Here is a 27998-nt window from a genome sequence, read left to right on the forward strand (position 1 = left end):
ACACACACACACACACACACACACTCGGACGCTACTCGGTGTCATGACAGGAAGCACCGGGACTGGACGAACTGGACCTATCCCCGGCAGCTGTTGCGATCACGACGATCGCGTACAGCTCCAGCATCAGCGCGACAAGGCCGAAAACGACAACGTCCGACGAGGACGTATCCTGCCAGCTACGTCTAGACCAGGACGTGACCTGCATTGCCGCTGGAAACGTGGGACCTATTGGATTCGCATTGACAGGAGCACGCTCAAATCAGCGCATTAGAAGCGGAAAAGGAACGGCAAAGGAGGCAAAGAGCCTCGAGCAACTTTTCAGCACAGCACAGCACAGCACAGCACAGCGTTTGCGCTTTGTGGACCTGCTCTCCGTACGCTTCAGGCATCTTCGCTAGGAGCACGTATACTGAAGCGTCGGCTATCGTACGACGATGAAAATACCCAGCGCGCTAGTCCAGGAGCGTTCCCACGGTGCATGCCTGGAGCCATGGAGGTGATAGACGTCCTGCAGCGATTCGCTCTTCCATTAGCACTTCCATCGATTTCCACAGTGTGTGCACGTCACAAACGTCGTCATCGGTTCATCTGCGGAGCGTGTTTGCATTTGGAAATAGGTGCAGGAACGTTGACCGCATTTGCCACAGCGGAACTGATCCGTACTTGCTGCTTGTGGAATACCCCTTTGTTTGTGGAAGAGCATTCGTTCAGCAATTTCCGCTTCCCGCTCCCGCGCCTGCTCTGTTTTCAACGCTTCAGCGCTCATATCCACGAGCTCCGCTGGCGACAGCTCTTGTCGCAGTAGACGCCACCGCAGGTCCGCGTTTCGCCGTAGGTTTGCTTTCAGTTCCCGATACTTGGCACTATAGTCCGGGCGGGCAAAGTCGAAAGAGAACTTTGCATTCAGCGCCCGTTCTAGTTCGATACAAAGGGAACGACACAGATTGATTGTAGCTGCGTTCACGTGCTCTGTAGGTGTTGCCTCTTCAGTTGCTGCTGCGATGAAAACGTCAGTCAGCGCTCGCACGATATCTCCGCGTTTTCCGGGCGGCAGTGGTAACGCTGACACCATTGGCTCCGTCTGCATACGGTCTGAATGCTGCTGTTGCTGCTGATCACCGTCTACCTCGGTTGCGTTGGCAGTGTTCCACGCACTCTCCAATGTCGACACAGGTCCAGCGTCGAAGGAGCCGGTCTCTGTAGCGACCTGCTGCACTGCCGCGAACGCGCCTTCACGGCCAGCCGCATCCGCTACCCCGGCAACAGACCCGTGCACGTCCATCCTGGCGTCAGCAGTTGTATGCAGGCTAGGCCCGAGGTCGTCGGGTTGTACACGACCAGCACCATTCAACCCCGATCGCGCGTTTGTCGCATCGTTTGGAGCGGCGAGCAGTTCGGAACCCGAGCTACTCGGATCGCGCGTTTGAAGCCGCTCGGACTCGCCAGTCGGCAACAGGGACGGCTCCTGCGACTCGCGCTGTGCCTCCGTAACGATGGCTTTCCATTTGCTGATAATCTCCTCGGCAAGCCGCCCGATCACTGCACTCTTCCCGTGAAGGCTCCTGCCGAGCGTCTTGATGGGCTTCCCAGCTCGACTCGTTCGAAGAACCTCCAGCGTTACCTGATATCGCAGTAATTCCGCAAGCTGAAGGGCGATTCTTCGCTCCTCGAGCTCAAAGGCCTCGGCGGCTCGCGCAGCGGCCAGACGGAGATCCTCTAACTGCGCAGCACACTCGCGATATTTGCTGCACCGGTCGCTCCAGGCCTGATGCAGCTCAGAGAGCATCGCCGAACGCTCTTCCAGGCCGTGCACAACGCGTGTGAGGTCCTCAGCACCAATACTTCGTCGACTCGTGAGGCCTGTTGCACTTGCCCGAATCGCGTCAAGCGTTAACGGGGTGGGTTCCGGCGGTGCGGGCGGATACTTCTCAAGCTTGCGCTCGAGGAGAGCCAAACGCGCTTTCATCTGTGCGTTCTGCTGGCGCAGTGCAGCCAGCTGACGACTGTGTTCGGTTCGGCTCGCTCCAGTGCCGTGACTGGAGCTTCCGGCTCCACGACTACGTTCCGCCATGCGCACTTGCTGAGCATTCCCGGTACCTAGGGAGCCTGGTGAGGCTCCCGCCGGCCCACTGGCAGTCCCAGAAGAGATGCCGTCGGACAGAGGCGTCCACTCGGTGCCGGTGGACGACTTGCGTTTGTGTGCCCGTCGCTTGTTCGGGTCGTGAGAGCGATCCAGCGCTCTGCGCTCAGCGGTACTCTCGGATGAGGCTTCGTCGATTCGTGCGGGGTACGCGTCACGACACTTGGCACTGCCGTCGTCGCCCTCCGAGAGGTCATGCTCTGGCTCGGATACGGCATACTCGCTGGAACTCGCAGCAGTCTCGGTTCCATCGGAGTCCTCCGCTGGTATCTTGCGTCTCTGCTTTAGGCGCCTCCGCGTAGCCGTGGCCTCGCTTGGGTCCGAGTCCAGAAACCCAGCACGCTTGTCACTGGTCGCGTGGTCCGCTGCTGCCGCAGACGCTGTCGAAGCGGGAGCCACACGAGCACCACGCAGCGTCGACGCTGCTTCCGTCAGTGCAGCATCCGTAGCAGCGGCATCCGTTGTAGCAGCTGTCACGGTTTGCATGGCTGCTGTGCTCAACGCGCCCTCTTCAATTGCCTCGGCTATAGCCTTCCGCACTGCATCGTAGAAGCGGTGCGTTGGTTTCACGCACTTGTCCATGTTCTCCGCGAACGCGACCAGGTTCTCCCGTGTCACCCAGGCATGCTGACTATCGTTAAAAAAGTTGACATTAAAGCGATTCCCTTTCCGGTGGTTCCCTTTAGCGTCAGGCGCGATGACACCCGGCCACCAGGGGTACGACGGGAGCTTCGCCCACACGAACGCGCCGAGGTACGGCTCCCAGTCGGACATAGCTCAGTTTCCAACGAGACCGTTCGTGAACCCTGTTGTTATTGATTGAGGAGCACAAGCACCGGATCAAAAGGCACAACGGGAAAACGTGCACTTGAAGCAACGCCAGACCCCGGCGCGTACTCGAAGCACCACAGCGGCAGTACAAGTCGAACGCGTTCGTGCAGGTCGTCGACACAGCGCGCTGCCGTGCCTGGGCGACGTTGCCCTAGCGGCCGTGCGGTATGCCCAGCGTCGCAGGTAACAGCAAGCAAGCACTTGTTCTTCGCTCTGGGACTGTTAAGACTGCCCTGCTGATCGGAGAGACGGTGTTCAGGGCGCTGCTGGGCTTCGTTCGTGGCCGCAGTGTGACTTGCGTACCGCACCCGACCAGTGCGCTAGCGCAGGAGGCTGCATCGTTGTTGACTCGCGTGCAGGGCGCACGCTCGACGACCCAGGAGCTACGAAGCGGGACGCTGCTGTCTAAGCGAAAACGGTCAACGTTTCCGAACGTTCTGCTATGCATATAGATCAGACGGGATCAGCGTACTGTGCGGCAGTTGCAGCTCTGCGGCGGGAGCGCTTCCGAAACCTCGGGGCAGCGGTGAGCCTCGTTCATGCTGCAGGGGCGCTTCTGGTGGAGGCCTGCGTCCTGCTGCCCCGCCGGACAGCAGGAACAGCAGCAGCGACGTTCATAAGACTGTTATTTGTGGCGTGTAGCGTGCCCTTTTTTCTCGTCGGCTCGCTGATCGGCAGTGACTGGTATGCAACGGCACGGCGGCCGGCTCGACGCCGTGTTGCGTTGTCGCTGTTGGTGGCAGCGGGTGCACTTCACCAGGTCGCCATCCTGGGCTCACTGCAGCCGCTGCTTCCATGCTCGGCACGAAGCAAGCGCTTGATACCTCTCTCGGATGGATTGATACTCGGTGCCTTGTGTGGATGGTGGTTTTGGCTCGTGTTTGATCGAGCGGAGCGTTTCGCTTTCGAGCTACCGCTGCTGGCAACGAAGCGAATGACTCGACTCCTGAGCGCACTGCGTTCTCTAAGACACCCGCGCAGTCCTATTCTGGGGCGTAGCTATATGCCGAGGATCGTTGCCGGGTTCGGCCTGTTCGTGATAGCGCTTAGAGTGCACCGCAGGGCGTCATTGTGGGCAAATCTGTTCTTCCTATCGACGCTGATGCTCTCTGCATGCCTCATGGTACTACTGTGGAGCGCACTGCTCCAGCTCGTGCAGGTATGGATGACGAGTCCAGTCACGCTAGGAGGAAATTCATCGCTTGGGTCGCATCACAGAGGGAAACGAGCTTCAGTGACTGTCGCGAGGTTTGAGCATGCGCTCCGTAATCGAGTCGCTGCGACGCTGTCTCTGTCACCGCAACGCCAGTCGACACCGAAGCGGACCGCTATCGCCTCGGGCGCTGGTGAAGAGCTCCTCTGTTTGGTGCTGGAACACAGCGTACATTTTGGTCACGTCGACATGTTTCTGTACGCACTCTATGATTTGGAACGTGTCGCTCTCTTCGTTCCAGAGCGGAGACGACGATTGTTTGCGGATCCTCATGGCCGAGTTCTGCTCGCATTGCTTGACATTTGTTTGGCCATTCTTGAACCGGGGGCGCTCGTGGAACGGTACACCGCTCCCAAGGACCAAAAGCAGCAGCGCCTCAGCCGAACGCGGCACGTGTATCGACTTTCAAACGCTGGCTTGTTGCACGCCTATCGCATGACGGCTACCTCGCTGGGCGCCTTGATCTTGCACAGCAGTCATGAAGATCCATTCGGACTCGTCCAGCGTCGCACTGGGCTGACACAACAGCGCTTGGAACAGCTTGCTGCAGCGCTTACCGCGATTCGATCGCGTTGTGGTACGCTGCGACCTCGACCTGGTCTAGAGCAAGCAGCGTTCAACGCTTTATGCGATACCCTGCAGCGATGTCGAGCTTGGGCAGCTGTCGAGGCAGCACCGACCTGCACAGGGACATTGACGCATTCCTCAACGATGCCACGGGTTTGGCGCGAGTGGCCAACGTCTATCGAGGAGGCTGCTCGGCACCTGGAGCAGGTGCGAGCTTTTCTGACGCATCACACGCTCAAGTAACAAGTGCAACGTTCGGGCGTTTATCGCTGTGAGTCCGCTGCATTCTGCTGGATGTTCAGACGCTTTTATGGTAAAAAAGTGCAAATACAGCTGATCAGGTGGGTCCAGTACGCGCCCCAAAGCAGCCTGGTGCCAAGCGCTGCGTCGCCGACGAAAGCGACGCCTGGAAGTAAGTGCAGCGTTGCTCCGGCGGACGCGTCAGTCGCCTGCTCTGGTTCAGTTCCGCGTCTGGTAGACAGTGCCGTACTGGCGCTGTGGACGAGGCGTGCGGCCTCAAGCGCTTCGAGGTCAGCGTTGGTATCGCGACAGGAGAGTGCGGGCGAAATGCACTTGTGTTCGTGAAGCACAGACTTGATGCCTACACGCCCGTGTCAGCATCGAATGGAGCGGATGCTTTTTAACTCGGGCGTGCTCGTTCATGTTTGGATGTCTTCCAATGGTACTCTGTGTAAGTTTGGGGGGCTTTTCGTAGGCTGCTTCCGCTCCCTCTTTTTCATCAACGATATTCGAGATGCCGTTCGCTCATGGGCCTCTGGCTCTGATGCCTGCAGTGGCGGTCACCTGGTGGTAGCGTGAACGATCCGATATCGATGGTTTCCGGCCATTGCAGACACGCTGGATGCATAGGCAAAAGTTACGATCTGCACATTTCCTCGCAAGTTCCGTCGCCTTTACATACAGCCTCGGTGCGCACTTGACAATGGTGACACTCGAATATAAGCTGAGGACTTCCCGTGTGCCTACCAGAACGCATTCTTCACTGAGTTTCATCCCGCGGCAGATGACGATCTACTTCATCGCTGGATCCATGCGTTTCATGGGAAACGAGTTTTCCGTCGATGCGCTCCTCGGTTTCAGTGCCCGATGCGGTAGCGTATGATTACGCGCTTTTTTTCGGAGGCAATTCGTTCCATGAGTACGCTGTCAGAGGCGCGCGCTGAGGTCCACTGTTCCATTCGATAAAGCAGTCGCGTAACGCGACGTTGTCCATACCGAAACAAGCACCGATAGTTGAATCCAGTCTGGAGAAGACCAAAAAATCTGGAGCAGTCTACGCGCCCTTGCTCGAAAGCAGTGGCACACGCTGCACTCGAAGCGATCGCTCCAATGACTCAGGTCCGAGTCCAAGATCCTTGTTCATGAAAACCGAAGCAACCGGGAGCCTTTGGATGCATATCTCGTGAAAGGGACGATGATGTTCTCGAATGCCGTTCCTTGGATGGCCATCAAGAGATATAGAAAATCGCCTTTTGAACGAGATGGATGATTCAACATCATATGCTCTTTGAATGTTCGGCATGATACCGTGAGCTGGTTGTCAAAGTACGCCGCAGATTGTTTTCCGTCGCTATTCCAGCGACCTCCGTTGCAGCGCCCGCAACTTGTCTTGAAGCCGAAAGATAGAAAGACTTTCATGTTCGGTTTGAGCTTGCAGCTTATGAGGAAAGAGGAAGCACGGATGCTTGTATTTATGAATCGAATGATGATATCGATTATTTTACGAACGCTTGTTCCGCGGCACTGCGGATCACATCTCGATTCTGGTAACGTAACGAGCTCCAGCAGCAACGTGTTGAACGAGTATTCCCGAAAAGAAAACGATCGAGCATCGTGAAACTCCACATGCATCCGCACGCCCGTTTCGCTACGCGTCGGATATTCAGGCTGAACATGAAAAATAGTTGGGGCAAACATCTCAAGGCGGGCACAGCGCGAGCAGTCCAGTACTCCATTTTACATGGACCCCGTGAGCAGACGCTCTCCTCAGTGCGGATATCTATCGAGTTATCGGGGATTACTGGCCACCATCAACGTCCTGTCGATTACAAGAAAAAGCACAACTACGAGCGCTGTTTTTCCTCTGGCACATTCTATTGGTCTATCCGTTTTGAGATAAATTCTATTCGACCCGAATACCGGGATAGCTCGCGTCGCTGCTGTTCGTGAACACAGCTTCCGCAGGTCCCTCTACCCATGTATCGCTCGGGTTACCAGAGCGTACTGCACGCTCCGTAGTGACAACGAAACATATAGACAGGCTTCTGTTTGTAGTTCATCTGGTCTCCTAATCAACAGTCCAAACTCCACGGGAACGAAGCGCTTTATCAAGGATACTCGAGAGAGCTGCTGACCACCACCACCACCACCACCACCACCACTGCCGGGACACGACTGGTGTCCCGCTGGCCTGCTCCGCTGCCGCCCGCGGTGGTGTCATCGTCGTCCCTGTTGCTGCCGCCAGGGTACTGTCCCGGCCGGTAGGGAGCTCTTTGGCGAGAGCCGGTCTCCTGGAAGCGGGATGGTGTTGGTCGTCGCCGGGCGCCCCAGTCTACGCAGGACGTCGGCTACGGCTGCATCGAGGTCGGTACGTGTGCTGCGAACTGTCTCTGGCACGAGGCGCTCGCGTCGCATCTCCGCTGCCAATACGGCAACATACTTGTCCAGTCCAGTATCGATAATATCGGATAGCGAAAACGTTGGTTTCGATGGTTTCGTCGACGGTTTCCGGGGGCGTTCGCCCGACCACCAGTTCATGGACGAGCGACTATACGTTCGACGGTTCACGCTCTGAGCGGGTTTCGGCCGGCTGGCACCCACGAGACTTGTCCACTCGGGAAGATGCGGTACTGCACTCTGGGTACGACGGCCTCGCCAGCGGCGGTTCACTGGGTCCGCCGGCGTCGTCTGCTCCGTACTGGGTACAGTCGACGTAAATGTCTGATCCGACTGCTCCCCCAGCGTCATTCCCAACAGCTGTGCCGCTACACGTGCCTGTCGGTAGTGACGCTGGATCGGTCCAGTCGGCAGTGATCGTACCGGAGCCGGTGATCGTGCTTGATCGATGACACCGGGTTCCGTTGGTGCCGCCTCAGCATCGTACACTTCGGAGGTGCTTGGCAGAGCGTCAGGTGACGTCGCTGTCGTTGTGCGTTCATCCTGGGATGAAAGCGTCGTGTCCGGTGCGGTGGACATGCTCGTGATCGAGTTCGTATCGTCATCATCCGCACCAGGAGCAGCACCTGCAGCGTCAGCTCCCGGATCATCTTCTGAAAGCCGATGCTCGTTCGAATCTCGATCCTCGATGAAATCATGGTCATCATGAGGCAACGAGTCCAATGGATGGTCACGCTTCCCAGTGCCGTGCGTCGAGGAGGACGGCTTCGACCCGGACGACAGAACCGAGGCGTCCAACGCTCGCTTCTCACCAAACCATCCGTCATTGGAACCAGTTCGTATCCGAATGCCTGGCAGGGAAGTGTGTCCATGTTGATGCTGGTACCAATCAGGTGGCAAGCCCTTGTCCCAGGACGTCGACGGGTGCGGAACGAGCGCTGCCGTCGCCGCATCCGCCGTATTCGTCTCGACGCTGCGTGGCATGGTAGCCATCGAAGGTGCTCGAAAGGCTACATCACGCTTCGCGGGAGCACCACGCTTATCAGCTGTACTTTCCCGATACATAAACGCTTCAGCGTCGTCATGAAGAGCAGACTCGGCTGGGGTCGCAAGCGCCAGCGACGTCCGGTAGCCGATGTCGCGGTCTCTCTCGCCGGTGCCGACCGTACCAGCCACCAGACCATCTCCGAGATATCCATACCTTGGTCCATCTCTAGCGTCTTGGTCGTGTTCTATCATACTTTCGTGATCATCGCCATCCGAGTTGAAATCTGAGAGATCGCTCTCATCCGTAAACGCCTCGGGGGCGCTTCCCGTCACTACACGTTCCTGTGCATGGCTCTGCTGATCAGCAGCGCGCTCCTGCTTGTGGCAATTATCTTCATTGCGGATTAGAGCGAGTGCTCGCGCTCTATTCGCAGAGGCGCCTGTCGCAGGACTGTTGTCAAACGACTCGTCTGTGCTCGTTGAGGGCGCCCGCAGCGGCCGTCCCAGGCCGCTCTGGAGAATGCTTTGCGCAACCGGTTGTCGCTTGAACGTTCTGGAACCTTCATTCTGGCGAATCGTCAACGTAAAGCGCAGCAGCGCAGTAGTATAGCTCTTCTCCAGTGGCAAGTGAGTCGTGTGCGTACCCTCGATGCCCGCATACTGAGCGAGGTCGACCTGCAACTCCCCGATGCACACTGTTTGGGTGCTTCTCCCAAAAGGTATCGTCCTTTTCACCTTCAAGCTCAGGAAAAAGGGAGCGAGTACAGAATCTTCGCTACCACGAGCCATCAGTGTCGCTTGAAAGCGCAGGGACTCGTTCCAGACGACGCGGTGGTTCTCCACGGGTCGGTCCGAGGTAAAGCCTCGCCACTGCACGTGCTGACGGAAGAGGCCCGCTCTAAACGCCTTTAGTTTCACATGGAAGACACCAATGCTATCAGGCACGGCCAGGAGCTCACAAATATCGAGGCGGACCAAGAAAACTCGCTTTTGGCGGTCCATGCGACTCGGAAAGCGAAGCTGTTGCAGCGGCAGAGGCAGTGAGCGCCCACTGGGAGCCGTCCAAACACCCACTGGGAGCTGGCGGATGCTAGGAGCCCACGGACTCTCGACTCCTCTCAGAGCGAGTACGCTTTGCAGCAGTTCACAAAGTTGTATGTGTCTGCTACGGCGCTCACAGCCCTCGTTCGTAGCAGCAGCAGCAGCAGCAGCAGCAGCAGCAGCAGTAAAAAACGTGAGCTTCGGGTCGACTGCTCCGCGCCGAGCCAGGTGCCAGCTGGTGTAGGGCACTGCACGAGGGTACCGTTTCGTAGCGCCGAAGCGTGCCCCAACGCGTTGTCGTTCGTGTCATGGACACTGCTACTGACGAATCAAGCACGGATCGGGCGTCCGTGCGCAAGAGATAACGATTTCTCATGTGGTATAGCGACTGGCACCGTTTGCTGGCCAGGTGCACCCTGTCGGGGCAACGAGGTGCTTCTGGACCTGGTGTTCGCGGGTTGCAAGCCCGGTTCACTCGGCGTCACAACGAAGCGAGTTTGTGACTGCACTGCAACACGCAAGTGGTGGGAGTGGAACAGCTTAAAATCAAGCGACGATGTGCATTCCTTTAGTATTCTTCCTCTTCCTCGTTGGTGTCTGCTGCGACTTCGATGTAGTCTTTCTCGAGCGCGGCGAGGTCCTCACGCGCTTCGCTAAACTCGCCCTCCTCCATTCCTTCACCAACGTACCAGTGCACAAAGGCCCGCTTGGCATACATGAGGTCGAACTTGTGGTCGATGCGCGCGAATACCTCAGCGATGGCTGTTGAGTTGCTCACCATGCAAACCGCACGCTGCACCTTGGCGAGGTCACCATTCGGAACGACCGTGGGCGGCTGCGAATTGATACCAACTTTGAAACCGGAGGGGCACCAGTCCACAAACTGGATGCTACGCTTGCTCTTGATCGCTTTGACAGCGGAATTAACATCCTTAGGCTGGACATCGCCGCGATACATCAGACAACAAGCCATGTACTTGCCGTGCCGCGGGTCGCACTTGGCCATCATGTTGGCGGGATCGAAGGCAGCTGAGGTGATTTCGGCGACGCTGCCCTGCTCGTGGTGAGCTTTTTCGGCGGATATAACTGGCGCATAACTCGACAGCATGAAGTGAATCCGAGGATACGGTACTAAGTTGGTTTGATACTCGGTCAAGTCCACGTTGAGCGCGCCGTCGAAACGAAGCGATGCCGTCAGCGAAGAGATAACTTGGGCGATGAGGCGATTCAGATTCCGATACGTTGGCCTCTCGATGTCCAGGGATCGCCGACAGATATCATAGATAGCCTCGTTATCGAGAAGCACGGCCACATCCGTATGTTCCAGCAGCGCGTGGGTGGACAGCACAGAGTTGTAGGGCTCCACTACAGCAGTGCTGACTTGTGGCGACGGATACACTGTAAATCCGAGCTTGCTCTTCTTTCCATAGTCCACCGATAAACGCTCCAAAAGGAGCGAGCCTAGACCGGATCCAGTGCCTCCGCCAACTGAGTTGAAGATCAGAAATCCTTGCAGCGCAGAGCAGTTATCCGCCAGTTTTCGTATGCGATCGAGAGCCGTGTCTACTATCTCCTTCCCTACAGTGTAGTGGCCCCGAGCGTAGTTATTGGCAGCATCCTCACGCCCGCTCATCAGCTGTTCTGGGTGGTACAGCTGGCGGTAAGGGCCGGTGCGCACCTCGTCTACAACAGAGGGCTCCAAATCCAGGAACAAGCAACGAGGAACATGTTTTCCAGATGAGGTCTCAGAGAAGAAGGTCCCGAAGGAAGCGTTATTGGCAGCTGCGATCGCCGAGTCGCGGCTAGCCATCGTGCCGTCGGGAAGGATACCATGCTCTAAACAGAAGAGCTCCCAGCAGGCGTTCGCCACCTGCACACCAGCTTGTCCTATATGGAGTGATATAACCTCGCGCATGATAGATTGTATTCGTTGTGAAGCTTTTCAGACACTAAACACTCACCAGAGGCGACTATTCACCGAACCTCCGTCGAATGGTTAGGCAGCACGAAAACTCCAAACCGGAACGCTGAAAAATGGCGCGGGATATTCGAATAGCAGACACCTGACGCGTTTCGCCGTTCAAAAATCGAACGCCGCGGCCCGCGGTGTGCAGGAGTGGCGATCGGCGCGCCCTAGACATAACGCCTCCAACTGATGTGCAGACGCCTCCCAGCCTTTTGGACCGGCCAGCCACTACTGCTTCCAATCTTGTCTCATATAGTTCCACCTTGGGAGATTGTCCAACAAAGTTCCCTCTCATATACTCTGGAGGGACTTCTTTCCATTACCGCAGATTTCCGTATCTTGATAGCGGTGTTAAAGTCTCGGTTCACAAACTCCATCCGTTTCTTGCCATCACTGGTTGTACATACTAATGCAAGTAGCCCTCGAACTTTCGCCCTCCTTTCCATTGGCTCTTCCTTCAGCGGTCCGTACTTTGTGAAATCCTCAGGGCTCCGCTTACACTTTTCCATCTCTACGCTCTGAAGTGCGCACCTCAGTTCATGGTGTGTATACGACGCACGGAACTCGTCTATTGGTATCATAACGAAACGCCGTGCACACTCCTTGTACGTTCTTGTCGACGGAGCTGGCGTAGTTCCTTTTTCGGCGCCCAGCGCCCTGTCCCATAGGCTACAACGAGCGTCTGATTTTCATCCATCTTCAGGGCGCTCAACTGATGGAAAAAGTTCGCGAATGCACGCTGCTTCCCACAGCATAGATTCATTCGCAAACGAGCCCACCGAGGCTTGGTATACTCCTCCTACAGTGCACCCCAATGCGCAATGCGAACTTCCATGAATTTCCGAAAAGCTTCAAAGTCCGCTCCTCGGCTAGTCACCTCGCTCAAAGCTTCCAGGATCTCTTTCATTCCTGAATTCCAAGTCTCGATTTTCTTCCTTGCATTCATTATACCCGATTCTGGGTAATATCTCGCTCTCCACAACCTCAACAGACGCATGTCTTTCTGACGTAAATTACCGTCGGTCCCATCTTCCGCACGCTTCGGTGCTGCGATGGTTATGATATTCGTGTTTCCGGGGTCCGCGCCAACGACAAAGTCGTTCTCATGCACTTTCTGCGCCGCAGGACCCGCCTTCTTGGTTTATTCATGCTTCTCCGCGTCAACGACAAGGTCGTTCTCATGCACTTTCTGCTCCGCTGGACCCGCCTTCTTGGTTTATTCATGCCCCGCCGCGCCAACGACAAGGTCGTCATCCTGCACCCCCTGCGTCGCAGAATCCTCCTCTTTGTTTTCTTCATGCTCCGCCGCATCAACGACAAGGCCGTTATCCTCCACCTCCTGCATCGCAGGACCCGCCTCCTTCTCATCTTCATGGTTCGCCGAGGGCGGAACTGGACGATCTTTCTTCAACCGCCGATAGTGTACACACTTGGCTACTCCATCGGTCTCGATCATCCCAGTGAACAACTTTTGCTTGCTCATTCTCAGACGTTTGAAATTGAAGATATTCTTCCAGTGCGTCTCCCGGTTTTCGCCGGTGAAGTTCTCCCTGCTAACAGTGAACTTCGGGCTGATCTCCTTCATGATGCCGTAGAGGACTGTGGAGTCGATAGTCACGATATGTGACTTGATGTTGCACAACGAAATGACGTTGAAGCGCTTCTCCATTAGGAAGGCCTTCCGTCTCTCCCACTCTTCATTGTTTTCCTCACTCAGCTTCATCTCCGCATTGCATTCGAGCTCTCGATCCTAAAACACGAAATAGCGCAGGACGAGGCGATAGTATCTTCCCTTATCTTTTTTCAACTCTGATATCTTGTCTGTTGGATTCGCCAACCCCAAGATCGCGCGGTGCTCTTGCATAGCCGCACGGATTACAGAAGATTCATTCGTGCTCCTGCGTGACTTCTTCTTGTCGACGAATTCGATCTCATGTTAATGCTTGCGATCCTTCGAGATGCCATTGATAATCGCCCATATTCCTTTGCGAGAGATGCCCGGGCAGAGTGCAAATACGGTGCGTATCATGAAACGTTCGAGGTTCATTGTGAAATGGTTCTTCAGGTTCGTGAGGTACTTCATCACTCCGTATATGTAAATATCCCAGTAACCCTTGCATCGAGTACTGTTGAAGCTGTAAAAGGGATGATTTTCGTGGAGGCCATGGACTAGCACATTTTCCCGCCGCGCTTCCTCTGTACCAAGCATCAGCTGACGAATAAAGGTCTTATCGAAAAACTCGTCCGGAATCTCGACCGTTTCCATGTGCATCACATCGCGATACATCTCCCTCGCCAAATGCATCAGTCCTGACGACGCCTTGACAATACTCTTGGATTACGAGTCGACACGTTTTTCGATAGCGTCTCGCAACTTTTCCTTACACGGATCCTTGATATGTCCAAGAAGAAAGGTTTTTACCACCTTTTCGTCGTACAGTTGTCGTCCTTGCCGCTTACGACGTAGGGCCTCCCCCTTTGGGTTCTCCTTCTCTTCCTTTTCTTCTGGACTCAGCACTGTTTTTTGTTTTTTTTTCTAGCAGCCGGCGACCCTGGGCCTCCAGGATCGTGGACTTGCTTTTTTCATAACTTTGTTTTTTTGTTTTTTTTTGAAAAACAACGCTCTTTGAACCCTTCTGTTATATATTTCGAAAAAACACTTGACTAGACTTGTTTGAAGTTCTAAACAAAAATCAACTGAAAGACTATACTTGGCTACGACCTGAACGGAAATCTGACGTTTACAGCTGAACAACACGCTGCTGGTCAGGATCGCGTTTAACTTCAACGGCGGCATCCGCGTCGCGTCTCCTGCCTGGCTGAATCTCCCAGGTGCGCAAATCGACAGCACTATTTAGAACAAAGAAAAGAGATTCACGACCAAAAAGCAAGGATATAACGGATTCTTTCGTCCTCTACGATAAACGATAAAACAGGGAAAAGTTTTCCGTACTGTCGCAAGTCCTCCTTCCAGGCGGAAAGTTCCGCGAGCCTGACGAGTCTCCCAGACTCGTGCTTCGTGCTCCCCCCAATGGCAGGTCTTGAAGCGAGACCTCGGCAACTCGTCTGGAATGCAGTTTATTCCAAGATCGCGAGTGGCTGGAGTGCGTCTGGTCGTCGCCCTGATCGTCGTTTTCTTCCAGCAAATTGCATGGCTCCGTTGCAGGCAGCAAGTCTGTCTGCGCAGTTGCCAAACTCCCAGGAGAATGATGAATCCCAGGCCCCGTGTCGGCTGAACCACACCTCGAGCCGATGCCCCCAGTGATATGACAAAGTTATTCTGTTCCCGTGCTGAATCCGGACCAGCAGTATAGGCTCTGTTGCTGCAGGCGCTCGGGGCAGGCGCTCGGCACACCATAGAACCTACGAAACGACCATCGCATCCGAGAGAAAGCATGGATAATGGAGCTTAAAGGTAGGGTGGAACATGATAGACACTCTTTCGATCACCAATATCCATCCCGCAATCTAGGAGCCGTGGTCCATGAAAACATTCTGGAAAACACAGCGATCTGTGGATTTGAGATTTGCGCATACACTGCCGCGGATACCTTGACGCGTCGCCACGGCGATCGATCGGAACATAGAAAGCACAGGTGCCGAAAAGTATCACAAATTGGAAAGGGAACCATTTTCAATCGTTCAAGATTGACCAAGAGAACGACTTGTTGTCGAGTGTTGTCCTTCTTTTTAGTGGCTACACAGCTGTCGCGGAACCGATAAATCAAGAGGATGCAGCCAAAACCCTCAACGAACGCAGATGCGGTAGCCCAACTGTCTGAGAGCTCCGAATCATCGATAGCCGGGCATGATGGACGGCGTGAGGCGTACGATCGAGTAGGATGGCGAGGTCAGGACCCGTCTCGATGCTTTGGGTTCCTTTCCGATGAATGAGGACATTTTCTGCGCCTTATTTCGAGCGAATATTAGCGTCCAACTAGCGAAATCGGACAATCTCCGGCTGGAGTGCATGACATCGTGCACGGGACGCCAACGGTATCCGCAGTGCAGAGACAACAAGCGTGGATTCAAGTGTCTGCTCAATATGTAGGAAATAGAAATGACGAACATGTCGTGTCGTTTGGTCGAGGCCCGTGGCTCTGGAGGTGCTGCAACGCGCTGAACCTGCACTTTTGCTCCGTCGACCAGCGCGCACAAAGTGTGCAGGAACTGAATCTTTCCATCTCCCATCGATGCAATCCAGACGATTTGAGCGCATCACGAGCACAAGGGCACGTTGAGCGTGCTAGACGACAACAGCAACATCGTGAAGCAATGACGAATGCACCAGATGATGGAAAGTTAGTTGACCATCCGTTTATGGCGAGGCAGTCGAGGGCAAGAGACTTGCGATGATATGACTCTCCGCGCAACAGTACGCGCCATGACTCGATGCGTCGTGACTGGAAGGCTCCCATCACGAGCGAGGGATGTCTCGTGCTTCCCGGGCGGACGTCCGTCGGCTCGGTATCCAGCGAGCTTTCGCAGGAATCGTTTCGTACCAAGCGTGTGCGTTGTGCTGCGATGCGGAAGACTTGCGCTCACGAAATCAGTGCCTGGGAGAGGGTCATAGATTCCCGTCTGGCTCAAGGCCCTGGCATGATACGGGGTCACCAATGCGGCAAGGCTGGTGCGTTCTATGCATACATCGGGAACGGTTTCCCCGGTAATCGGTGACCAAGAATGGTGCCATATCATTCAGTAGTACTGAATATTGGTATATATAGGCAGAACGTTTCACCGTAAACCTCTGATGGATTCCTAAAGCAACGTCAGACTGAATCGGATCGGGTCCGTTCAGATAACCCGAGTGTTTACGCTCAACATGAGGGTCTCTTCTCCTTGTCATCAACATGAGCGTTTTGCGCGCTTCCACTGCGAATGCTTCCTTTTTCTCTCGCTTATATGCGGTTTTCAGTGTGCCGGTCTCTACGATCCCTCCAGCTCCGATGTCAGCTGTTGGGGAGAGTTCATGAGAGCGTGTGAGTCCCGCTCTCGTCGCTTCCTGCTGTTGTCGACGCATTGCATGCCGAGGCTCAAGTACGATCTACATATCGATTCCCATTTTCACCGTCTTTGTAGATAGCCTTGATGCGCTCTTCGCAGCGCTGTTCATTCACTGAGCTCAGGTGCTCCCATCTGTCCACCGAGTTTGCTTCTCAGAGCATTGCCAACCTCTATAGTGTTCGAAAGCTTCGTTCATCTCGTTCGATGCCGTCCTCCGTTTCCGCGCTCGGTGCCGTACCGTACGATCATGAGCAACTTCTGTATGAAAACTACGGCGACTGCGCTGTCCTCTGCACGTGGGAGCGCGCGCTGTTCCATGAAAGCCCGTACTTGTGGAACGCAATGTTGTCCTTGATGAAACAAGTACCGAGAAGCAAAATCCAGGATACAGAACATGATAACGAATTTCGATGTTCCGGCGCCCCGTTCGAGCTAAGCGATGCTGCACGCTCCACTGGAAACAATCGCTCCGATGAATCTAGTCCGAGTCCGAGACGCTCTTTTATGCAAAGAGCAGAAATGCGAGCTTCTCGCAACGTATCATAGGAGAAGTATCATGCCGTTGTCGAATGGCGTCTTATCGATGGGAACAAAGATGGAAAAATCTGATTTTTTGAACGGAACAGATGATTCGACTTGACAAGTTCCGTGAAGTTTCGGCTTATACTTGTGACCGAATCGTTCACGGACGACCTCGAGTATCTTTCCTCGTCAACCTAGCGGTGCAAAGGGCTGCACCCATGATTTGCCTTGAAATAAAGAGATCGAATCCCTGAAGGATTTGTGATATGCGCGTGTCTCACATAAAGAAAAGAGATGGGCGGAGGCTTTGCCTCATGAATTCGATGATGATATCGGTAATTTCACGAACCTTCGTTCGGCGGCGTCGCCAAACATCCTGAATCCGGTGACGTAACAAAAGCCAACGGCAAAGCGTCGTAGCGGGCACTTCACCACTGAGAACGCTGAGCCTACGTATGCATCCGCAAGCCCTTCGTGCAGCACTCGAAATTACAATTCTATACATGTACATACGGTTCGGAAAAAAATCTCAGGGCATGAACAGTGCGACCAGTTCCATGTTTCAGTTTACTCTGACACGCGTCCTAGTGCAGGTAGCGGGGTGCGAGCTTCAGCGGCATCGTCCTCGCTTGACCAAGAAGCCTTGTAGTTACAGCGGGCGCGCTCCGATGCCTGAACGTCATCGCGGGCCCATCGGACAAGTCTCGCACTGAACGCCAATAACGCAACCCTTGTATTCATCTTCTGCGTGTTGTGCAGGGGCCCGCCCTGGCAGCGGTTTCTGCATAACTCGGCACCGCTCAGAGGACCTGTGGCACATCCACGGGACAAGGACATGATACGCGGGCGGCGGGTACCGGTCCTGGCCCTGGTTCCGCTGACGACGGCACCTCAGCCATAACTTGCGTACTGCGACGACGAAAGCGACGTGCTTGGTGGCACACGCTGCGCGCCATGGTGTCGCTCTCGGTTCCAAACAGCTGCCGAGGTATACCATCACGAAGCCATGTTGCAGGACGTTCACAGAATGGGGCAGGTACAGCCTGTGCTTCCCGCTCAGTCCAAGTCGGGGAACGAGTCAGCACACCAATAGGCCCAGCGAGACGACGTGTCGCAGCCGTCACAGACGCTTGTTCTATATCCTCGACAGGCTCATGCCTGGTGTTGGTACCGCTCAGCGAACCAACAGTTGACGTACTCGAGGAGCGTGTGCGCACACCAGGTCCGGTGCGCGCATCGCCTCTGTAGTGCCATTTTGTGAGCGCATTCTCGTGCATCCTCGAGCGATCTCGGGCCTCGACGTGTACGCCTCTTGGAAGGTGTTTGTGAGTCGATATCGAGAAGCTTTGGGGCGGAACAGTTTGCGTGAAGCTGAAGGAGCGAGCCCTCTGAAGCTTTGCGCTTTGGGGTTTGACTCTCAAGTCACCCGAGATCGTACGTTCGCGAACGCAGATGCACCAGCACCGCCTCACGGCTACGTTTTGTATTCCGTTTTCGCTGGGCCGGCACGCAACCTCCTCGCGTCGGTCTGGGACCATTTGCGACGTAGTGGCGTGCGGTATGCGTGGTATCAGGCAGAGAGCTCCTGTAGAGCGAGCACCGTCAGGTCAACGGTCACCAAAGCACACGTTGTCAGTTCCGGGAAACGCGGCCACATGCGCGGAGCCAGGGACTCGTACGGAAAATGATGTGCTGCTGACGTTGCGAGGAACCCGAACTAGTATTTTTCTTTCACCCTTTGTCCTAATAGTCTTCCTTTTCTGGCAAATAGTACGCTTTTTTACGAGGGTATTGCTTTTTCTATTGATCTTCTCGGGTGTGAGCGCCTTCTTATGGGTGCGGCGCAGCAGAATGTGGGTGCTGGAAGTTCGTGACTGTATCGGGAGAATGGCCACGATGCGTTTCCAGAGGCGTCAAATGAGCGTCGTTCCCGTCAGTATCGTAGTGAAAGCCCGGTGCAGGACGCAGCAGCACGCGCCACAGCCAGCTACAGCAGCCCAGACGCATGACAGGCGGCGTGCGCAAGGGACACCAGCGCCCGAAGTGCCAGAGTGGAGGGATGATATTGATTTTTCTTTGACGCCACAGCCGTCTTGCTGGCTACCGTCGACACTGAGCATCGACTGCTCTTCTCTTTGGGCACTGCTGTGGCGCTTGGGTCCGGGCGACGATTAGCCCAGTGTACGTTAATCAGCACGAATCGATCCATTCGGTGAGCGTACCGGATCGCCAGCCATTGACATGCTTCGACTTGTGAACAAAAGGAATTTCGGGGCAGTGTGGATTGGGTGCTTCTCTCTGTGACGGGCGCCAAAGCATCTCATCGTTATGCTGTGAAGAGGGCTGTCTCCGAAGATGACCTTTTCATCGTGCGCTGTCCAGAGGGTTCTGTAGACAGAGCGAACCATGTCAAAGATGATCTCGCTCGGAAAGCCTGGAGAACATCAAAAAGAATTCATAAAATTTCGCTGGGAATATTTCAGCCCGTACAGCCGTTCCCAATGCTCTGCAGTAAAAGGTTGCCACTGTTCGAACAAGCGTGCAAGCAACGACCTGGAGCAGCGGCGAGGCTGCGAGCGTTTCAGAGACCCGGAGGCTTGCAGCGCGGGAGTGTGCCATGCGCTCGCTCTGGCGGCAACGTGAGTACCTGTCGAGGCCGTACCGCGGTGTCGCTTTCTAATTTGCACCGCGAAACAGGAAACGAATGTCATGGGCTTCACTAGTGCATCTGCAACTGACAGCGATGCCAGGCAGCGAGGCAGCTGGACGCAATCCGGGGCCTTGTTCGGGCGCTGAATGTTTTGTTCGATGACAAAACGTGTATATGGACCATGGATCCCAGGTTGCGTGATGGATGGGCATTGGCTTTCTGGAAATCACTCTTTATTTGAAGCTCCAAGTTTTAGTTCGAGTACCCGTACTTCCTCTCGGACTTGGGGGTCGTTCTGTACGTTCCATCGTGCGCCGAGTGCCTGCAGCGCTGCAGCCCGCAATAGCGCCTAAACCGCTGATGCAGATGCTGCACAGAGAGAGAACGGCTTTGCCATGCCACTGAGGGCGTCATATCGCGGAACGCTTCACCAGATACGGAGTCGGAGTACGTAATCATTCTGGGAGCCTAAAAATGGGCAAGCAGACGTCCTCTATGCGGCGGCGCGAATCGATATACCAGGATTACAACCTGAGCAGGGCGATGCCCAGACACAGCGCGTCCGCTCCTAGTCCCAGAATACACTCTGACGGGGCGATGAAGTACCTCACGAACCTGAAGAACCATTCGACAGTGAGCCTCGAAGGTTTTATGATACGCGCCGTGTTTGCAGCTCACCCGGGCATCTCTGGCAGAGGGATATGGGCGATTATCAATGGCATCACGAACGATTGCCGACATGAAGGTCAGATCGAATTTGTCGACAAGAAGAAGTGACACAGGAGCACGAATGAAGCTTTTGTGATCCGTGCGGCTACACAAGAGCACCGTGCGGTACTGGGGCTGGCGAATCCGGCAGCAAAGATATCAGAGTTGAAGAAAGATAAGGAAAGATACTATCGCCTCGCCCTGCGGTATTTCGTGTTTCTGGACCAAGAACTCGAACGCAAGGCGGAGATGAAGGTGAGAGGGAAAAAATGAAGAGTGGGAGAGACGGAAGGCTGTCCTAATTGGGAAGCGCTTCAACGTGGTTCCAATGTGCAACATCAAGTCAGATTTCGTGACTATCGACTCGAGAATCCTTTACGGCATCTTCAAGGAGATCAGTCCGGAGTTCAATGTACGGAAGACAGAGTTCACCGGCGAAACCCGGGAGGCGTACTGGAGGAATATATTCGATTTCAAACGTCTCAATACGAGCAAGCAGAAGATATTCACGGGGATGATCGAAACCGGTGTAGTAGGCACGTGTGTCCACTATCGGCGGGTGAAGGCGGATCGCCCTATCGTGCCTTCGGCTTTCCCCGTGACGAAGCGTGAAGATAAGAAGGAGGTGGGCCCTGGAACGTATAGTCCCCTGGATAACGACTTCGTGGTAAGCATGGACCCAGGGAACACGAATATCATAACCATCGCAGCACCCAAGCGTGGAAAAAATAGTAACAACGGCAACTTATGCCAGAGAGACATTCGTCTTTTAAAGCTCTCGAGAGCTAGAGACTACCGAGAATCGGGAATAATGAATGCGAGGAAACAAAGTGAGACCTAGAATTCAGGAGTGAAGGATCACCTGGAAGCTATGAGCGAGGTGACGAGCCGCGGAGCGGACTTTAAAGCTTTTCGGGAATTCATGAAAATTCGCGTTAGTCATTGGGGGACGCTGTGGAAAGAATATTCAAAGCCCTGGTGGGCTCGTCTGCGTATGAGTCTGTACTGTGGGAAGCATCGTGCATTCGCGAACTTTTTCAATCAGTTGAGCGCATTGAAGGAGGACGAGAGTCAGAAGCTCGTGGTAGCATACGGAGCAGGGCGCTGGGCGTCGAAAAAAAGGACTACGCCAGCTCCAACTACAAGAACGTACGAGGAGTGCACAAGGGGTTTCGTTACGATACCTGTAGATGAGTTCCGAATGTCGTATACACACCATGAGCTGGGGTGTACACTCCAGAGTGTCGACATGGAAAAGTGCCAGCGGAGCCCCGAGGATATACAAAAGTACGCAGCGCTGACGGAAGAGCAAATGGAGAGGGAAGCGAAAGTTCGAGGATTGCTTGCACTGGTGAGTACAGCTACTAACGGCAAGAAACGTATGGTGTTTGTGAACCGGAACTTTAATGCCGTTATCAGTATAAGGAGATGTGCGGTGATGGAGACGAGACCTCCGAAGTTGAGAGAATTTTATGGGGCAACCTCTCAAGGTGGAACTATATGAGAAAAAGTTGAAACCAGTAGTGGGTGGCCATTCCAAAAAAGCTGGGAGGCGTCTGCACTTTAGCTGGAGACGTTCTGTCTAGGGCGCGTCGGTCGCCACTACTGTACGCCGCTGAAGGCAACGTTTTTCTTTCGAAAGGCGTTCGCTGGAGGTGTCCTGCACTTGAAACTGTGGTTCAAGGACACACGGGTGGCTGGTTCCCGAAACTCGCGTCCAACACTACCGACGAGCGACGCCGTGCTCCCCGAACGAAGCGATGAAACACCGCATAAACCTGCGTAAGCTCGGTCGAGACTCAGCCCACCGCTTAGCTCTCTTAAGAAATCTTGTTTCTAGTCTGATTGAGCACGAGAGCATAGAAACGACCGTGGCGAAAGCGAAGGAGTTGCGTCGCGTTGCGGATAAAATGGTAACGCTTGGAAAGCGTGGCGACGGTCTGTCCCGAATCCGAGCTCTTGGTTTCGTTCGTGGACCGCATCTTGTGCAAAAACTGTTTCGTACGCTTGCGGAGCGATATCGTGAACGTAACGGTGGCTATACTCGAGTGATGCGATCGAGGAACCGACGAGGCGACAACGCCCCAATGGCTATCGTTGAACTCGTTGACTCGCCGAAGGGAGTAATACGCCGGCCACTGGAACACTACCAACGTTCAGAGCAGCGGCAATCAGTGTAACACAAACCATTGATCGGTGCATGAGACCATGAAACCGCGGGCATGGGAATCTAAAGCGCGGAAGCAAATGGCCATGCCGGTGGCGGCACCTGTGAAATGAAGTTACAGTGATGAATTGGAACGCTGTACCCAGCAGGAGAGGTATTCCTGCCCTGTCATCGCTCAAAATTGAGAGCCTCAAAGCTGGTACTCGATGCTCTAGAGTAGAGGGTGTTTTCACTGCTGGGATTAACATGGACAGCTTCATTGCCGGGTCAGTTGGTCCACTCTGTGCACTCTCGGCCTGGGCCGTATAAGGGCTTCGAACCGTTTTATGCTGCGGAAAGGTTGACGCCATCCATAACGCGGCAGCCGTCCACCGTAAAGGATCGCTTCGCGGTAGCGCCGTGATTATGAGGCCGCCACTCCTAGAACTGAGCTCCAAAGCGCTCGGCAACGCCACCTGCTTATGCATGTGTACGCGTTGCACGTACCGGATCGCCAGCACGAGCTGCATGCTGTCTGGTGTGCTTTCACGTAATGAGCTTGGAAGACTAGAATCCTGCGTTATCACGGAGGCATGCGCGGCACGCGGACCTCGACACGCTGCACCTCGAACGCGTTTGCGTCTGACAAGTGTTGGGCCACGCTGAGGACTTCCGTTCCAATCTCGTAAATCCGTGTCGAATGTGGTAAAACAGCCAACGGATCGCAGAGAGTCTCAACTAAGTGAGCTGGATATTACAAAAGAGGCTGCTTCCGGGGACACTATTCGAGAATCTCAAAAGTGGCATGTCTTTCTGACGTAATTTACCGTCAGTCACATCCTCCCCACGCTTGGGTACTGCGATGTTACGATATTCGTGTTCCCAGGGTCCGCGTCAACGATCAAGTCGTTATCTTGCGCCTTCTGCGTCGCAGGATCCGCCTCTTCCTTTTCTTCTTGCGGCACCGCGCCAACGACAAGGTCGTCATCCCGCACTTTCTGTGTCGCAGGATCCGCTTCCTTCTCATCTTCATGCTTCGTCACGGGGAAAGCCGAAGGCACGATAGGGCGATCCGCCTTCACCCGCCGATAGTGGACACACGTGCCTACTACACCGGTTTCGATCATCCCCGTGAATATCTTCTGCTTGCTCGTATTGAGACGTTTGAAATCGAATATATTCCTCCAGTACGCCTCCCGGGTTTCGCCGGTGAACTCTGTCTTCCGTACATTGAACTCCGGACTGATCTCCTTGAAGATGCCGTAAAGGATTCTCGAGTCGATAGTCACGAAATCTGACTTGATGTTGCACATTGGAACCACGTTGAAGCGCTTCCCAATTAGGACAGCCTTCCGTCTCTCCCACTCTTCATTTTTTCCCTCTCACCTTCATCTCCGCCTTGCGTTCGAGTTCTTGGTCCAGAAACACGAAATACCGCAGGGCGAGGCGATAGTATCTTTCCTTATCTTTCTTCAACTCTGATATCTTTGCTGCCGGATTCGCCAGCCCCAGTACCGCACGGTGCTCTTGTGTAGCCGCACGGATCACAAAAGCTTCATTCGTGCTCCTGTGTCACTTCTTCTTGTCGACAAATTCGATCTGACCTTCATGTCGGCAATCGTTCGTGATGCCATTGATAATCGCCCATATCCCTCTACCAGAGATGCCCGGGTGAGCTGCAAACACGGCGCTTATCATAAAACCTTCGAGGCTCACTGTCGAATGGTTCTTCAGGTTCGTGAGGTACTTCATCGCCCCGTCAGAGTGTATTCTGGGACTAGGAGCGGGCACGCTGTGTCTGGGCATCGCCCTGCTCAGGTTGTAATCCTGGTATATCGATTCGCGCCGCCGCATAGAGGACGTCTGCTTGCCCATTTTTAGGCTCCCAGAATGATTACGTACTCCGACTCCGTATCTGGTGAAGCGTTCTGCGATATGACGCCCTCAGTGGCATGGCAAAGCCGTTCTCTCTCTGTGCAGCATCTGCATCAGCGGTTTAGGCGCTATTGCGGGTTGCAGCGCTGCAGGCACTCGGCGCACGATGGAACGTACAGAACGACCCCCAAGTCCGAGAGGAAGTACGGGTACTCGAACTAGAACTTGGAGCTTCAAATAAAGAGTGATTTCCAGAAAGTTACTACCCATCCATCACGCAACCTGGGATCCATGGTCCATATACACGTTTCGTCATCGAAAAAAGACAGATCATTGTGGGCGCAGACTGCCGTGCGCGCTGCCTCGTAGCGCCGCGCCCGGCGCGACGCTACGCCTCCGCCACCGAAGGCCATCGGGGCGCAGGCGCCACCGCAGAAGCAAGCCTCCGCCGATCGACTGCCTCAGGTCAACGCGATGCAGCTTTCGTAGTGTTTTGAGCGGAGCGCTCGCATCCTGTGTAGGTTTCTTTGGCTTTGCACTCGCCTACATAAGGCTATGCCTGGTCAACCTGCCATAAGAGTTCATGACACGCTAGGATTCGCCGTCAATGTACGATTCCAGACGGATGTGCTCGGAACGCAGCTTGCAACGCGTGACACAACGTTCGTGCACGTGGCGCTGCAACAGCAACGGCGACAACGAGCGTATCCGAACCGGTCTGGACGACGACACGTTCACCAGAGCGAACAGCGACTCGACGTGCTCCATCGCAATTCAGCATGGCGTCCGCAAGGTACAGTTCAACGGAGTTCGTCTCGCATGGAGTTGTGGCTCTCGACGGACGAGGGTGAGGTCTTCGGGCCGGCGCCGGCGTTCTCTGTGAAAACAAAGGCCGCACCCCGTACAGAAGTTCCCGGAAAAACGGCATCCGGGAGCACTGCGATGTTGTCGGCCTCGAGGGAACAGGGCTCTGGAGACGGTCGGACACGCGTCGACCGTCGACGCCTCAAGTTGCTCTTTCAGCTGGCCTGCGATGCGGAGTCGAAAGGCCGTTTCGCCGAGGCAGCAAGCCTTGCTCGCCAGTGTCTTGAACTGGACGAGTATGATGCTCGCTCCTGGTTGTTGCTGGCACGTCTCGAAGCGAGCCTCGTACATGCGGACGATCGCAGCTGCACAGTCAGTGTCGTCAACGGCACGGAGGGCATCCATGTCTGCACAAGCCACCAGCGTGCACGTAACACTTACCGTCAGGGCGTACTCATGTGCCCCGATTCAGTGCATCTGTTACATGCTTGGGCGATGTTCGAATATCGACTCGGGGAGATCGAAACTGCACGGGAGCTCTTCCGCCGCGGTCTTGCTCTAGATCCGGCGAACGCCTACATTTACCACTCGTGGGGACTGATGGAGTGCCGACGTGGAGGCGTCGAGAAGGCCCAGCAACTCTATGTTGAAGCATCTGCATGCTGCTTGAATGATGCGATTTGTAGCGCCTGGGCCGAACTCGAGGCACGTGGCGGCCGAATGCGTCTCGCTCGCTGCATTTTCGAGCTCGGTCTGGTAATGCTGCTTCGTGATTTCGCGGACACGCTGCATCTTACGGGTTCGGATACCGAAGAGCACGATCCAAATCGAGAAGCGGTCCGAGATATGCCGTACGGCTCGCTTCGCAGTCTCGTCCGGGTGCTGGTTGCGGAGCACTTGAGGGAGAAGGAACGCCCCCCAGTTTCTGGCTTGTGTGGGAAAGAGCGTGACATGGCGTGCCTATCACCGAACGCTGATGCCCGGCCTACGCCCGGAGAACGCAGTGAGCGAGCGCTCCGAGCCTTACTTTTGGATTGGTTATCTTGGTATAGAGACGGGCGCAACCCGAATCTGATCCATATTCGTCTCACGGTACGCACGCGATCGCGCAGAGGTGATCGATATCAGCTGGCTGCGGACCATTGTGTGCAGTATGCAGACTCGGAGCTCACCCATGGGTCCATCACGCGAACACGGGAAATCCTACAGTGGGCACTGGATCTTGATCCCACCAATGTGAAAGTCCTGCTGGCGTGCGCTCGTCTTGATGCACAACGTGGCGCCCATGAGCGGGCTCGCTCTCTGTTTCGGGCGGCGGAAAGCGCGCTCCGAAAGCGAGGAACTGCAGTTGAACGCATAGACGATGCGCAGAGTGCGAGTCACCGAGTTGGTGTCTCTCTCTATACATCCTGGGCAACGATGGAGATGAATTTGAGCAGGCCGGTCGAAGCAAATGCCGTGCTTGAACGAGGGAATGAACGCTTCCCCCGGAACCACGCCCTCTACCAAACCTGGGCACTAGTGCAGGAAAAGCGGGGACAGCCGGATGCAGCCCGCCAACTCTTGGAACAATCCGTTCGCTTGCGACCGAACGCGCCTGCCTATGTCGCATGGGCTCTGCTGGAGGAGCGCGAGGGCCATTTGGACACGGCACGTGAGCTCTTCGAAGCCGCTCTGCAAGTGGATCCGAGCCACAGCGCCACCTACAATGCTTATGGTCGTCTCGAGGCTCGTGCCGGGGACCTCGAAAAAGCTCGCCGTGTTTTTCTTCGTGGTCTGCATGTCCAACAGGCACCCTGCATCTATCATGGATTCGCCCTCGTCGAGCTACGCTACGGGAATGGTATCCGACGAGCAGAGGAGATCCTTTTGGAAGGAATCGCGCAGAAAAGCGACAGAAGTATGTTTCTATGGCACACACTAGGTGCTCTCGCTTTTCAACAGAAAAAGTATGAAAAAGCGCGAGAGATTTTCGCCCAGGCGCTTCAGATCTACCCCAGCAATAGTCGATTGCTTCTCGGAGCGGCGCTCTCGTACGCAGCAGAGGCAACGGCTTTAGACGCGGAGAGGCCGCGCCAGTTATTTCGGCGCGCGCTACAGGAGGATTCCTTTCACGGACATGCATGGCAATGCTGGGGAGTATTCGAGAGTCGCCTTGGCAACGTGGATGCTGCCCGGTTACTCTTTGAACGCGGCGTTGAGCGATGTCCGTTCCACGTACCACTTTGGCAGGCGTACGCGCTGCTGGAGAGCACCGCAGGGAATATCCGCAAAGCTCGCATCCTCTTTGAACGCGGCATGCAGCTAGAAAGCGACCACGTTCATCTCTTGAATGCTTACGCATGTATGGAAGCACGAGTCGGCAACTATCAAAAGGCACAGTGTTTACTGGAACGGGCGCTGCGCATCGATCCTGGGCATGGTGCAACCTGGAACGCGCGTGCCTTGCTGGAGCTGCGCAGAGGGAACCAGCACGGCGCTCGCGAGGTGCTAGAGGAGGGCCTCGGAAAGGACGCCAACCACGCGCCGCTGTACCGAACCTATGCGCGTCTGGAGTTAGCGCTTGGCAACGTTGAACGAGCACGGCTGCTCATTGAACAGGGCCTTGTCAGGGATGCCAGCGATTCCGGCCTGATCCAGCTGCGCACTGATTTGCAGAAGCCGTCAGCAGTTTTCACAGCCGGCGCTTTTGAACGGTGGGCAGATCTATCACCGCGAGAAAGCGCCGGAAGCATGTCCGTACTTGCACGTCTTCAAGCAGAACTGTCCGAAGCATCAATCTCAACGACAGATTTTGATCTTTTCGCCATTCAGTCTGTGGACGATGCGCTGCAAGAGGGCCATTCCTCGATCGATGCACGCTAGGGCCTCGCGAGCACGCTCCGCGTATGCATGCAGATT

General features: G+C 55.1%; 7 protein-coding genes across 7 annotated transcripts, besides 3 other annotated features; 3 read left to right on the forward strand and 4 right to left on the reverse strand.

Moving 5' to 3' along the window:
* Positions 1–532: 532 nt before the first annotated feature.
* On the reverse strand, positions 533–2917 carry CYME_CMT501C (probable transcription elongation factor S-II; the record flags this gene model as incomplete). The annotated part of the gene is made up of 1 exon (XM_005539407.1): positions 533–2917. One exon carries the CDS (start codon positions 2915–2917, stop codon positions 533–535), a length of 2385 nt encoding a protein of 794 aa, XP_005539464.1.
* A 499-nt stretch (positions 2918–3416) lies between these two features.
* CYME_CMT502C (hypothetical protein) lies at positions 3417–4997 on the forward strand (the record flags this gene model as incomplete). The annotated part of the gene is made up of 1 exon (XM_005539408.1): positions 3417–4997. One exon carries the CDS (start codon positions 3417–3419, stop codon positions 4995–4997), a length of 1581 nt encoding a protein of 526 aa, XP_005539465.1.
* A 2214-nt stretch (positions 4998–7211) lies between these two features.
* CYME_CMT503C (hypothetical protein) lies at positions 7212–9380 on the reverse strand (the record flags this gene model as incomplete). The annotated part of the gene is made up of 1 exon (XM_005539409.1): positions 7212–9380. The coding sequence occupies one exon, from the start codon at positions 9378–9380 to the stop codon at positions 7212–7214; it is 2169 nt and encodes a 722-aa protein (XP_005539466.1).
* A 607-nt stretch (positions 9381–9987) lies between these two features.
* CYME_CMT504C (alpha-tubulin) lies at positions 9988–11334 on the reverse strand (the record flags this gene model as incomplete). The annotated part of the gene is made up of 1 exon (XM_005539410.1): positions 9988–11334. The coding sequence occupies one exon, from the start codon at positions 11332–11334 to the stop codon at positions 9988–9990; it is 1347 nt and encodes a 448-aa protein (XP_005539467.1).
* A 172-nt stretch (positions 11335–11506) lies between these two features.
* Positions 11507–14263: a sequence feature (repetitive element).
* Positions 14264–17714: 3451 nt separating this feature from the next.
* On the reverse strand, positions 17715–17870 carry CYME_CMT506C (hypothetical protein; the record flags this gene model as incomplete). The annotated part of the gene is made up of 1 exon (XM_005539411.1): positions 17715–17870. The coding sequence occupies one exon, from the start codon at positions 17868–17870 to the stop codon at positions 17715–17717; it is 156 nt and encodes a 51-aa protein (XP_005539468.1).
* A 662-nt stretch (positions 17871–18532) lies between these two features.
* Positions 18533–21924: a sequence feature (repetitive element).
* Positions 21925–22032: 108 nt separating this feature from the next.
* On the forward strand, positions 22033–22452 carry CYME_CMT508C (mitochondrial ribosomal protein L17 precursor; the record flags this gene model as incomplete). Its single annotated transcript, XM_005539412.1, has 1 exon — positions 22033–22452. One exon carries the CDS (start codon positions 22033–22035, stop codon positions 22450–22452), a length of 420 nt encoding a protein of 139 aa, XP_005539469.1.
* Positions 22453–23311: 859 nt separating this feature from the next.
* Positions 23312–24479: a sequence feature (repetitive element).
* A 369-nt stretch (positions 24480–24848) lies between these two features.
* On the forward strand, positions 24849–27962 carry CYME_CMT510C (similar to psbB mRNA maturation factor Mbb1; the record flags this gene model as incomplete). The annotated part of the gene is made up of 1 exon (XM_005539413.1): positions 24849–27962. One exon carries the CDS (start codon positions 24849–24851, stop codon positions 27960–27962), a length of 3114 nt encoding a protein of 1037 aa, XP_005539470.1.
* Positions 27963–27998: the final 36 nt, after the last annotated feature.

The sequence above is a fragment of the Cyanidioschyzon merolae genome, chromosome 20 (assembly GCF_000091205.1).
Source record: "Cyanidioschyzon merolae strain 10D DNA, chromosome 20, complete genome".
NCBI lineage: Eukaryota > Rhodophyta > Bangiophyceae > Cyanidiales > Cyanidiaceae > Cyanidioschyzon > Cyanidioschyzon merolae.